This window comes from Corvus moneduloides, chromosome 9 (assembly GCF_009650955.1).
Source record: "Corvus moneduloides isolate bCorMon1 chromosome 9, bCorMon1.pri, whole genome shotgun sequence".
Lineage (NCBI taxonomy): Eukaryota > Metazoa > Chordata > Aves > Passeriformes > Corvidae > Corvus > Corvus moneduloides.
Genome location: NC_045484.1, coordinates 26,421,629 through 26,434,873, shown reverse-complemented (window position 1 = coordinate 26,434,873; position 13,245 = coordinate 26,421,629). Strand labels below are relative to the sequence as shown.

Here is a 13,245-nt window from a genome sequence, read left to right as displayed (position 1 = left end):
GGTACATTAAGGGAGTGGGGGAGAAGAAAAAAGGGGAAAAAGCCATGCTAAGTGGTAAAAGGTCTTTTCAGCTACACTCTTTGCTGGAGCTTCTCATAACAAGCACATACTGTTTGCTACAGAAATCAGGAAATTGTGTGATTCTGGCTATAGCAGGACTGTTTGCCCCTCCACTGCTACCCTGACACTCTGTGTTTATATAAACTTTGCATTTATGTGCAGAACAAAGTCTATTTTTCTCCTCTCTGTGTTCATTCCTGTTCAGTGGACTGATGTGTCAGCCAGCAGGGCTCAACAGATACATTTAATCCAGGAGACTGAGATACAGTATGTTTATTCTTAACTTCTGATAGCCTAAGAACTACAAGAACGAGAGATGCAGTATCCATTTGCTATGATCCAAGACAACCATTTTTAGGAAGAAAAAAGTAGAATAAGCAATCAATGCTAACACTACATTAGTTCCAAATATATTTTTTTTCAGTTATGGCAGCTTAACTATTTATTGTTCATCTGGCCCACTTTAAATCTGATCAAGTTAAAGGTCACATATTAAAGTTTAAGGACTGTTATTTCATCAAAACCGAAGGAAGTTATAAAAAAACCCCATGAAACCACAGTTTCACTGCAGGACTTGTGTCATATCTTCATAATCTGCATCACTTGTAGAAAAGGGATAATGCATCTCAGTTTGCTTACAAGCTAGGAGATCACTTTGAAGTCTGCATATTCCTAACTGCAAACAAAATATAGCACTTTTAACAGGTTATAAATAAACTGGTTTTCAAGCATAGAGCCAGCCCAACAATAACAATACACTATTAAAAAGACCTAAGGCAATGAATTCCATCTCCAATGGAAAAAAAAAAAAAAAGAACTGTGCAAACAAGCTTAAAACTATTTCTTTGTGCCAGTGTTATAAAATGTAGATTTCAATAAAGCCTTGACCCAAATGCCAGGACTTGTGAAAAGAATCAGAACAGAACTGGTTACTTTATTTAGGAAAAAAAATACTCTTATCTTGCTGCTAATAAAATTGGATACACGCAGTTTTAACATTTACAGTTGCTGTAACACTTTACACAATTCCTATATATGGGTGTAAGAACAAACATTAAAAGACAATGGTGGGTCAAGGCTTTACATTAAAAATAACAACCTACTTTTCTATAGTCTCTAAAATACTATGTTTTCCAATATTTGCAGCCATTCAGGAATATTTTTTTATTTATTTATTAGGAAATGTATACTTTGTGCATGATCTTAATTCCTAATTCCTGGCTCTTTGGGCTGAATGACAAAAGGATCAAACCCATTGAAGTGGATGGTCTCCTTGAAGGTTCAGTAGAGAAACCCTGGCTCAGTTAGTCTCATATGATGAAAGCAGTGCTGCATCCACTGGCTCCATGCAGGATGGACAGGTAAAGGATCTCATCAACCAGTCATCTATACAGTCCAGGTGGTAAATGTGCATGCACGGCAGAAATCGGATAGGGTCCCCATAAACAAAGTCCATCATACAAATGACACATCTGGGGGGGGAAAATAAAATATTTAAGCTGCTGTTACCAAACTGGAAATGAAAAACAGTAATATCTATTTCTGGATGCTTTTAGTATTTGTAGATACTGTGAGGGGTATCCTTGCATAAGATAAAGGAAAGAGCCTCAGAGTCATAGAGTGGTTTGGGTTGGAAGCGACCTTAGAGCCCGTGGAGTTCCAACCCCCTACCCTGGGCAGGGATGGCACTCATCACATCAGCCTTCTGCAGGGCTTTATTTTCTTTTAGAAAACTACATGAAATTACAGTCCCTGAAAATAAGGCAAACCCGGGATGACAAGGTCAGGTATCCCAGGGCAGCATCACAAACCAAGGCAACAGCCACATCCCTTCCATTCAGTCCCTGGGACTTACTCTCGGATCTTCTTCTCGGAGCCGTCTCTGCCGGGGTCATAGACTCCTTTGGGAAGGTGCTGGATGAGGCCGATCCGCTGCGCTATCCGGATCTGCTCCTCTTCCGTCAGCTGCGTGGCCAGGCGAGTCTGGCTTGGCGTGGGGTGATACACAGGAACAGGCACCTGCTCCTAAAATCAAAATATTTCCATTAAAAACCACCTCTGAGGCTTTCCTAGCCTTCCACAGCACAGTACAATTCACAGTCCTACAAATATTTGTACGAACTCCCACTCCTACTTTGCAATTTTGGGGCTATAATTATACTGAGAATAAGAACTGAGGGCAGTATTTGAGCAAGGAGCTGTTCATGGTGGTTCTCTGCAAAAGCTTTTGATCTCCAGGAATTGTTCATACAGGAGACACATGGACAAGAAACTCCACATGCCAGCAGGCAAATAAACCTTACGGGCACCTAGGAAAGTGCTAAGGTACAGAACTGAGCAGTGTAAGGACTGAGGAAGAGCCCCCAGTATCTGCAACTGAAAGTAGATTCTATGATTTTTTCTTTTTTTTTTTACATTTAGGAAAAATTCTTTGGCAAGATGAGGACGCTGCCTACTCCCAAAATTTTTAGAGAGGAAGGTTTTACTTATTCTGTAGTAATTAAAATTTATGTGAACTGTTTGGGCCACACAAGCTTAAATCCAGAACTGTAGATTTAATTCTCATGTGTTAAAAGAGTGTCACCTGGATAATACAGACAACAGCTTAAGTAAGTAACCCAAGTTTTATGTTTCTTCTCATATACTAATATGACTTTACAAGTTCTCCCAAGCTGGATTCAACTATTGATATGTTTGAGGTATATATTTTCAAAAAAAATATAGGCAACATACAGCTATTGCGTAGTCCTTCCTCGACCACATTCTCAGAAGCTTCTTTTAAATATTAATGAACTTTAGATCAGATATTTTCACTAACATTTATATTAACATGGTATTTCATTTACTTGCTTTTAAAGCATTTTTTGGTACATAAATACCAATTTTGAACAGGATACACTATTAGGACAGTATTGGCCAGTAGCCATAAATCTGCTGTTAACAGGGAGGCAATTTCTTGCAAGAGGCCCATTTTAATGGCTCTTCTTAAACAGCAGAAAAACAATCAACATATAGATGTGTCTGAAAATAAACCTGCTGCATCAGATACACAATGCACCGAATCATCTGTTTGGCAAATGCCAAATTTGCTGTTTCAGAGGACACTGGTACAAGCTGAGCCAGCCGAGGGCAGGTGTGTGCAGCTGAGGCGCACAGGTCACCTCCCACATGTAACATTGCATTTGTCAAACCCAATAAAGCCCTTCTCCTTTCACTGCCAGGAATCACAGCAAGTGGACAGCCAGCCAGGACTCCTGGAAGGCCAGGAGAAAGCTGTCCCAGGAGTGAGCAGCCTCTTGCTGGTGCCACCCAGCAGCAGAAGCCCTTGCTTGTGAGAAATGCTAATTACAGATACAAGTCTGCCTGGCAATTCTTCATTGAACACAGTGCCTGCCACTGGCAATTCAGCTGTGGGGTAAAATTCACAGTCATCTCTTAATTTAGCTACATGAGGATTTCCCCCTCTGATTTCCTGGCAGAACTCAGAGGAATTATGAGAAGGTTCAAAAGACAGAACGCCAGGGGTTCTCCAAGTGATTAATTTCCTGACTACTCTGAACTGTATTTCACAGAATTCTTTTGGATCAGCTGCCTTTTAGTGTTTTAAATTATCTATTCTCTAATCATCATCTGAAGAGAGAAAAGCACTGGCTGAACCTAGGACTGGCCTGTCAGATATAACAGTATTCCGAAAGTGCAGCCTGTGGTGCCAGCAAAATAAAGCATTTTCCCCTGACAAATGCTGCAGACCCCCTGCACTGAACACTTCAGCTCAAAGCAGAGCCTGGTCCTGGTTTTATGTTTCAAGAACTTAACACCACAAACTATCAGTAACTTTTTTTTTCTCAGGGCTTTGCTGTACTTCTTTGAACAGGTTATTAAAGCAATAGCAGAAGACACTACTGCTACCTCCTTTACTTTTTACACAGATGTAGAGAACACTCTCTCAGGAGAGAGATCCTCCTTCACATCTAGGAAAAAAGAGGAACAGTACAACAAATCACAGGCACAGCACAGGTTGGTGCCTACATGGGCAGGAGGAGGGGAGGAAACTGTACTTAATACAGCTGCCCTGGCCTAAGCCACAGCTCCAAGTGATAATGCAGAAATTTGATGAAAGGCAAAAACAGGAGGACAAAAGATCCAAGAAATCCTCAAAATGTCTGAAAGTAGCAATGAAAACTGACAGTGAATATCTGTAACAGAAGAACAGCAAACTGATCATCTCAGCAAAAATGATACAGCAAAAGGAAACCATTAAGTAAGAATCTGCTGTGAGTTAGAACAGTCACATCTGGACAACTCTGAAGTGAGCAACAGTCACACACTGCCCAACCAACAACTGCCTTGGTTAAGTTTTGGACAGGAAATTAACACAACTTTTAAACCTGTGATAGGCCAGACAAGAATGAAACTTCATTCTGTTGTTCTAATCTTTTACAGGCACTTGTGTGTGACCACTGAGGGACCCTGTAGCTGGGGAAGCCACTTGTGCGTTATTGCAGTGCCCCTCTCCCCTGGGTGTCACCTTCCCTGCAGAGGGGCTGGAGGGACCCCCGGCTCCCTTCTCGTGCCAAACACACCAATGCTTTCCCGACTGCCAGCGCTGGATGGAAACTCCTCCCTTTGGCATCCCGTCTCAGGTTCCCTCCCGGCACAGCCACCCCCCCGACGTGTCTGACACAGCCCATTAAGGCAGGAATTTATAGTCACCAGCTGGGGGCTTCTACAATTTCACATTCTAGACAAGAACCTCTTGTCAGAGGAGTAACTGGGTGAAAATGGTGGTGTCTTTCACCACGACGTCCTCACGCTCGTGAATGCAGAGAACTGGGGTTGGTGTGGCCGTTGTGAAAAATGCATAACAAATTACTGTAAATAAACCACAGAGACCACTCGATACCCAGGCACTGAACACGCTGCCTTGGTGGCACTTTGATCTCCCCCCCCACTGCTATTAAAAGCCTGCCCAAACGGAGCCCTGTACATGAATATACCAGGGAAATGAAGAACACAGCCACACACGTTGCAGTGTCACACTATAGGGTACATTGACACTGACGCTTTCAAACCAGCACTCTCCCCTCCAACAGGTGAAAAAAAAGGTGTTCATACCTGTATGATTTTAGAACTATTTTAAACTCTTTATTAATGAGAATCTGAGAGCCCAGACTTCTCCGACTGCGAAGTAACATCCCCAGGTCCTTCAAAAGACCCTGAGTGGAGCAGGGCTCCTGCCCCCCTGGCAGCCCCTTGGGCACACACCCAGCTGGCCCCGCTCGTAGCCACGTGGCAGCTGCAGCCCTGGGTTTCTCCACTACCCAGTATCTGCAGCAGTTTTGGGAGTTAAGCTCACCCAACAATAATTCCAAGCTGCCTTTTAGGACGGAGTGCAGCCCTCCCTGTGTGGGTTTATCACCCCTTTGCAAATGCTTCACAGTTTATAAAACCTGCTTTCACTGACCAAGGTCCTGCTCGCTCCAGGGTGGGTGTTCAGGGGTAACGACTCAAGACTGCACTCAGCTCACGTTTGTAGCCAGGGCCCCCTGACTTGTGTGTATATAAAAAAGATTGTATTACCCAAGTAATTATTATTTTACTCCAAAGACGAGCATGAATTTATTGCTCTGGTGTCTCACATTTCTCTTATCGACCATGGAAAATGTTTTTGCAGACAAAATTACAAAATACTGAACTTCTAGCCAAAGTCTGTGTTATTTATCATTTGACAAAGATGTAAGGCACTTCAAACTAAGATGAAATTTCACGCTAACTCTATTACTATGTGCAAAAGCCCCTAAAAAGGGCCAAAACAAATAATCAAATCCACATATTACTGTCAGGCAATGAAATAAAAATCACTTTCTGGCACTTAATTTGCTTTAGTCAATTATTTTTTTTCCCATAAGAATTCAATAATGATGAAACACCTCAGATGGCCATAATCCTGGAGATACACAACTTTCTCTGTTCACAAAGTTAGTGGTATCAGCAGAAGTTTCCCTGACTTTCTGTGCGCAGAAATCATTCACTCCCAATGTTTATTCAGCCCTTAAAAACAGCAGCATTAATTCAGACTCAAGGACTACAGCAGGGTTTGTGTCTCCATCTAACCCCAGCTCCTCCCCCTTTGGGGGGAAAAAAATCATAGAGGGCATCCGGAGGTCTGCATTTCTCACTCCTAATGAAAATAAACATTTTCACACATGGCCTAAAAGGCCCAGAAACTTTCTACACACAGATTTCAAAGCACACTTTGGATTCTTGACTAGAAAAAGGAGGTTTCACCAAGCATGGTTTTTAGTTTGAAGTTTCCTCATCAGGGAAACTTACTTTAGTTACTTATGCTGCTGCAAATCTGCTTTTCTCTTGTTTTACAACCTTTTTGTCTTGTATTTGCAAGTACCATGAATTTGTAATACTCTGAAAACAGGTCAGTGGTAGATCAGAAACTCTTAATCCCTGGATAAAGATTATTTTAAGATCCCTCTATACCACATATCACCAGTATGTTATCAGGGCTTTTGCTTGTTTGTTGCTTTTATAATTGCACCAACATGCCCCAATTATCCTTTCAGGATGGTCAAAGGTGAGATGAATAATTCCTAACATCGAATAGTTCCAGAGGTTAAAGCCTCACTGCTGTCCCTGACATCCTGTCTACAGCCACCTGCTGTCCTCTACTGATTGCTTTGCCCCCTTTCCATCTCTGAATTTTCCTCCTCACCTAATCCAGTGCTCTCTGTGTTTCACCCTGGGATATTAATTTGCATTTTATCACCAGATCAACAGTGTATCTGTTAATTCAGTCTGACAGAGGAGACAAACACCTCCCTATGTTTATCCTACATCTTTTTTACACTTCTTAAATGCCAGTAGCTGTAGCGCTTACGCTCCTTGAGGTTGCTGCCTAATTAATTAATGCAAATGTAACAGTTCCATTTGCATTTCCCCAGCTGTTCCCACAGCTCTGTTCTGAAACCCCTTTGACTTGCAAACGTCCTGCCTGGAACAGGGTGTCTGAAGGCAGCTGCCCTGGTTCACACACACCAGCCCCCACCACTGCAGCCCCAGCAGCCCCATTGCAGCACTCATCACCCCTACACACAGCTCAGCCTTGCTGCTCCCCGCCTTTCTCACCTCTAAGAAGAGCGGAGAGCCCAAATAACTCACCTAAATATGAAAAAGCTCAGTTTATAAATGTAAAGTCAGAAGGTGAGAAAAAAATTGTGCTCTTTGAGGTCTTTTTCAAAAATTCCTGCTGAATTTGATGACATTTTCTCTTCTCACCACTTTACTACTCATAAGGAACTTGCTAGGATGATGGTCCAGGGACCTCTTCTGTGAATGTCATTCTGATCAGGGTGAAGAAATTCAAACTTCATCCATATGTGAATACACATTCTGAAATAATATCCTCCCCCAAGACACATTAATGTAAAACCACGCACCATTATAACGTGCATTATACGACAACTACAGCTTACTTTAATAATCCTTAGAATATTACAAGCAGCCTGCCAACTATAAAAGCCTTTTTCTGCCATACAGAAGAGAACGGTCAATTTATAAAGGTGAATAGCAGTTGCTATAAAACATCATGTAATGAAATTGTTACCCAATTTTTTTGTATTTCTGCTGCTAAGTAGTCACTCAGTATGAATAACTGCAACAGCTGAGCACTTAATGCTTTCTGAAAGAAAAATCCCCTCCTCTCCCCTCTCCCTTTTGGAGGGGACATCTGGGACAGACAGATCAGATACATGTACCCATATACTTCCCACCATGGTGCTCCTAAGGAAAGATTACTAAGAAATCTGGCATTGTAGGAACTGGGCACTGTAAATATGGTTGGTAATTAATATAACAACAGAGTGAGGAACCAGTCTGCATCAGAGGAGAGGAACCTGCAGGATCTGTGCTGTGCTTCTCCAGCTGTTGACTCCAGTTAAGAAGCAACACCTGTTTTGAGTCATGGATCACACTTCAGAGAGAGGTGTTTTTTGGTGAAAGCCAAGGTGGTTCTGCAGAGATGGCACAGCCTCATTCACACTGCAACCAAAACTGTAAAATTGTCCTGTGCATACTTCACAATTGTTCCACTAAAATTACTGGCAAATAAATGTATCCAAGGAGTTGGAAAAGAGTAGCAACCATGAAAGAGAGTGAGTGACTCCTGGCTGCTGACTCTAAAATATCACCTGTCCCCTGAGCTCAGCTTTGCTACCAAAAATAGGGCTGGGGCAGAGAGAGAGGAGATACAAAGCAGATGTATCCTGCCTGCTGCTTTCCTAGACAGTGACAAGGGCTGTGAGAAAAGACCTTTCAAGTTTTGTCCCTGCACTGTCACACAAACCCAAAAAGACTACCAACCTACTGCCGAGACAAACAGTTGGCAGTGCCCTTTCAACTTGACCAGAGCAAACCCAGCCTTACCTGGCAGATGGAAATCACCTGCGGCTCTGTAGAGTCACCTGCTCTGAAATTTGATTAACCATCAAGGCAAACCTAAATACAAAAGACTAGCAAGAAGGAGTTGTAGGGAAAAAGCAGTAATTAAAAAGCAGTAATTAATCCCTGGAAGCACAATCTCCTGACACAGCCAGTTTTTACATTTCCAGGCTGCACAGCAGGTTTCTCTGACTCAAGGGCGTCAACCTTGGGTACTGATGGTTCCACTTACTGAGTTCTTGTTCACCAGCCTTGTATCAGTTTTAGGTATCCTTGTTCCTTCCTCCAGAGATCCCACCAAACATCAGAGTGTGATTTTTTTCAGGAAAGTCAGTAACTGATATACCAACATGTCCCAGACCACTAAATTGCTCACCAGAGAATTGATTCTGTCCCTCCAGACAGCCTCACTGACAGCTCAACTTACAGCATCAGGCCACAAGCTGTGAGAGATAACAAAGCCCTCTTATTACAGCTCCTAGCATGTTTATTTTAATAGGCTTTTTTTATATTGAGAAGGAAAAGATTCATAAACAATTTATTAAAATTCATGCTTTTCTGTCAGGCTGCTGCAGTGAGAAAAGCCAGGAAAGAACAGTTGCACCTGAACATTAAATTAAGGATACTCAGGCACAAAATGCAACCTCCTGAGAATGGTACACCCCAGGGACTACAAAGCAAAGCAGCTGGGGAAGGAGAAAATCTACCAGAAGGTGCCAACAATCAATTCTGCAGCTGGTGGTAGAAGAACAGCACATGAATGTGGATCATCCTACCCCACAAGCAACCCCACATGTGTGTTACTGGTACATGGTCTCTCCCACTTATGCCAAGTGGTTCTTTGCAGAAACCCCTCCTCAGGCCTGACAAGAGCAGACAGTTATTACAGAGCTACGGCTACATTAAACACAGCACTTATGGTTCAAGTGAGATGGCCGCTGGAAAACTGAGAAGTTGATTTAACAGCAAATAAAAACCTGAAATTTTGGGGAAAAGAAAACAGTTCTGAGGTGGAAAAGGCTGAAAACAAGTATCTCAGACTGACTCCTTGGCTGAAAGGTAAAGTGAACCTACGGTGTGCCACCCACGTACTGCTGTGGAACTGCTGGGTAGCAGGAAGCAAAACCACAAAAGAACACCCCAAACAAAGGACTGGAATTAACATGGTTTTTGGAGGCTGCATTCAAGCACAAGAGACAGGGGAAGCTATGATGGAAAAGCTGACAGAATACGAGCAGTCCACACAGACATGGGGGAATCGTTCACACTTCCTTTAGACACATTTGCTTTCTGGAAAGGATAAATATCAGTCAGTGCAACTTGTTTACAGTATAAATCGAAGGGGCAACAGCTAAAAAATGGTAGTATTGATCATCCTGGGGAACACACAGAGTCTGCAGGCAGCCATGACTCTCGCTGAGCCAGGCCCTGTGTGTAGCAGCAAACACGCTTTGCTCACACCCTGCCCCGCTCCCTGATGTCAGACACGTGGGATCTGTTCCAGACACTGTCCCCATGCACACCCCAAACCACCCCAAGGCTCTGACTCACCTCTGGGTACAAAAAGCTCACACGTGCTTCTGCCACCCGAGACATGAGCCTGGCCCAAACCTCCAGGCCCAAAGCTCCCAAAGCATTGCATCACTCTGACAAGTGCGTGCTAGTGCTCTGTATGAAGGGCTGGGTATGGATCACTGGACAGGCATTCCCGGGGAAGGATACAGGGATAGAGGGGACTTCAGCTGGGCAGTGTAAGGCACTAAGGGTGAACAGCAGTGCACACTGTGCCCTGAACAGCTACTGAACCCACAGACTCAGTGCAACTGAGTAAGCACACGCAGTCCCTGCTTATGGTGCCATTTCAGGGAATTTGGGGATTAGGGCACAGCTGACTCCAGCTGGTCTAAAACAGCACTGCCTCAGGACTGTGGGTCCTGCCACTTCCCTTGCAATGGCTCCAAGGACACTGCTCTGACTGACTCTTCCCCTCATGGAAAGCAAACAAGCCGTTGCCATTGACAGTATGATCTCTACAGCTGCTGGGAAAGTTGGGAACAGGCATGCAAAAGGAAAATGGGAGGAGTGCCCCTGTTGGGACTCAAGCCAATTGTGAAAACCTGACTCCAAATACTTAAAAAATAGCAAGAGTACTAAAATGTATATTCTGGCAAGAATTAGGTCAGCTCGATGGCAATTCTAAGAACAAAACAGTCCTTTCTGAGTACTTCAGAAACAATGTAGCAAAATTACGGAATCAGCTCTAATTAGCCAAGAGGACAGACTGGGGACAGGGGTCCAAGCCAGGGAGTAAACATGAAAATGCACATAAACTGAAGGCACGAGCAGTCAATCCATCAGGGGAGGACTGCTGAGGTATAAATACAGGCTGTACTTCAGTGTGTAAATAGACATGTATATGTGTGTATTTAAGTTTGCTAGTTTGCACTAATGAGAACATCATAACACATAGTAGAGAAATATTATGCAGAACTAGGAAAGTATTTTAGCAAAAGAGTGAGTAGGATATCAAAGGATCAGAAAAATCAAGTGACGAATGATCTCATCTCTAGGCCGAGCGTTACTGTTCAACACATGACAAGCACCCTCCTTGGGCAAAGAGCACTCTCCAGAATGCAGTTTAACAGCCCTGCCTGAAGCTCTTTTCCACAGACATCCAAAAGCGTCCTATCAAGGAACATAGGTCCTCCTACATCAGGTTCCTAAAACAGGACTTAAATAGACACAACAGTCCCAGCTAGACTGAGAACATCACCCTTATATAAGGTCTCTGTGAGGTGTCAATTCAAATTCAGAGAAGAGGTAACACAGGTAATGAAAACAAACAGGCACAGCAGCAGCAGCAGCTCCCTCAGATCATCTGCCCTTCATGCACTATCCTGGGCCATGACACAAACTGCTTTTTTGTAGCCACCCCGTTGTAAGCAAGCAGCAAAAAGAGGTGTGAAAGAGGACACAGTTGTTCTTTTTATAGAGATACAGTCTGTTACCTCACCAAAATACACAGAAAAGGCAACATAGGAGAGGGCTTCTGCAAACCTTGGCAGGGACCTTCCCCTTACCGGGGCCCAGCTCATAAGGCCAAGCTGTGCCAGAGCCTGAGAAGATGGGCCAGCAGTGGGCTCCCCCAGCAAGGGAAGCCAAGCAGAAGCCTGATGAACATTTTTCCATCAGGATAGGCAGCAAACAGGGCCTCTGCAGAACAGGACTCTCACACACTGCAAACCTCTGCCACACCTGATGGAAGAATTTTCCACCACGCCTCACAGCAAACAGGGACTCAGGAGAGCGGGACTCTCATGCAGTACAAAGCTCTGCCACAGCATAAAGAAAGGAGAGAAAACAGATTGCTCTACCAAGGATAAATAACTTGGAGGAGAAAAGAGGCAGCAGTTCACATGCTACTGCAGAAGAGCTTCAAAAAGCAGATGGGGCTGGTGATGAGCTGGGTGTGTGTAACCACAGAGCAGGAAAACCTGCAGCAGAGAGACTGCTGGTGTGGGGCGCCTGCTGGGAGACTGTGTCAGTGAGGCAGCCCATGACAGCAGGGTTTCTTCCAAAAGCCAGGAATCTGTGCTATACTTCACTGCATCATAACTTTGTACTCAATTTGAAATATTTTAATTGCCTTTTTAACAAAGCCATCCTCAATTACAAATGCCTGCTCAAGTTGAAAGCTGCCACACCTTGGCAGTTTGATGGTACACTCATCTCCACAGGCCTTTTTATTTTCTTATTGGCATCTGAATTTCTAATGCAGAGTGGATACCCCTGAGATCCAGGTGTGTGACGAAGCCTCAACCCAGGCAGTGCAGCAAGAGACTGTGCACAGGCAGCTAGAAGGCTTCCTGGGGGCAGTTAAAGGGTACATCAGTGCTGCATTTTGCAACAGCATAACCACAGCTTTTTTTAAAGCATGTTTCTGCATCAGCCTGCTGGAAAGCCACAGACAGATGAAGCCTCATACACACCTGCCGTGCACCTCAAACACAGTCCAAGTCTCTGTGCGCTGCTGTCCTGGTGTCACTGGTGAGAGGGCTTGGTGAGGGTGTCCTTACCAACCACCCAGCCAACAGCTCCTCTTCTCCACCAAATCCTGGGAAACTGACTGGGGTTTTCTGTGATTTCATTCACATCTTGAGGCTGGAACTGGAGTTTGAATCGGGGCTGCCAGCAGCACCCTGAAACGCTGGGCTGTGCACAAGAGGTTCCAGTGCAGCCCGGGGCACTCTGTAGTGCGGACACTGACACTTCTCCAGGCACCCACTTGCTGCCATTGCCCACTTCAGGGAGAATGAGCACACACAAAAAATGTGACCTATTTGTTTAGCGTCATTTGATAATAACATTAATTATTTCATCTCTGAGTTAATAAGAAGCAGCTGTAAATAGCCAGAGGCACCGAGTCAGGCTATCAGCTCATCTCAGCCAGTCATTTATTAATCTTAAAGGAACGTCCCAGGCATTACATGAATATTTCTAAATCTCTTGGTTGGGGTTTTTTTTTTCAAGCAGTTCTCCATTTATAAGCAAGTAATGACTGCATGAATATCAAGGCACACAAAAGCTTGACAGAGCTCCACTTCTTGATGCAGTATTAGCAGTGAACACAAGGGCAATGTTTCTATTTTTTCCAGTTAAGTCTTGTCCTCGCAAGCAGTGACTCTGCGTTTTCAGCTCGCAGGGCACAAATCCAAGTGTGATCTCATGCAACTG

At 43.9% G+C, this 13,245-nt stretch overlaps 1 protein-coding gene across 1 annotated transcript in view; it reads right to left on the bottom strand.

The window, feature by feature from the left end:
* Window positions 1–315: 315 nt before the first annotated feature.
* Window positions 316–13,245, bottom strand: part of RNF11 (ring finger protein 11) — a 30,472-nt gene continuing 17,542 nt past the window's right edge. Inside the window, exons 2-3 of the mRNA XM_032118599.1 lie at window positions 1,916–2,085; window positions 316–1,532 (exon numbers count right to left, since the gene is read on the bottom strand). Of these exons, the coding sequence (XP_031974490.1) occupies window positions 1,361–1,532; window positions 1,916–2,085 (342 nt within the window). The 3' untranslated portion in view covers window positions 316–1,360. The remainder of the gene's footprint in view (window positions 1,533–1,915; window positions 2,086–13,245) is intronic.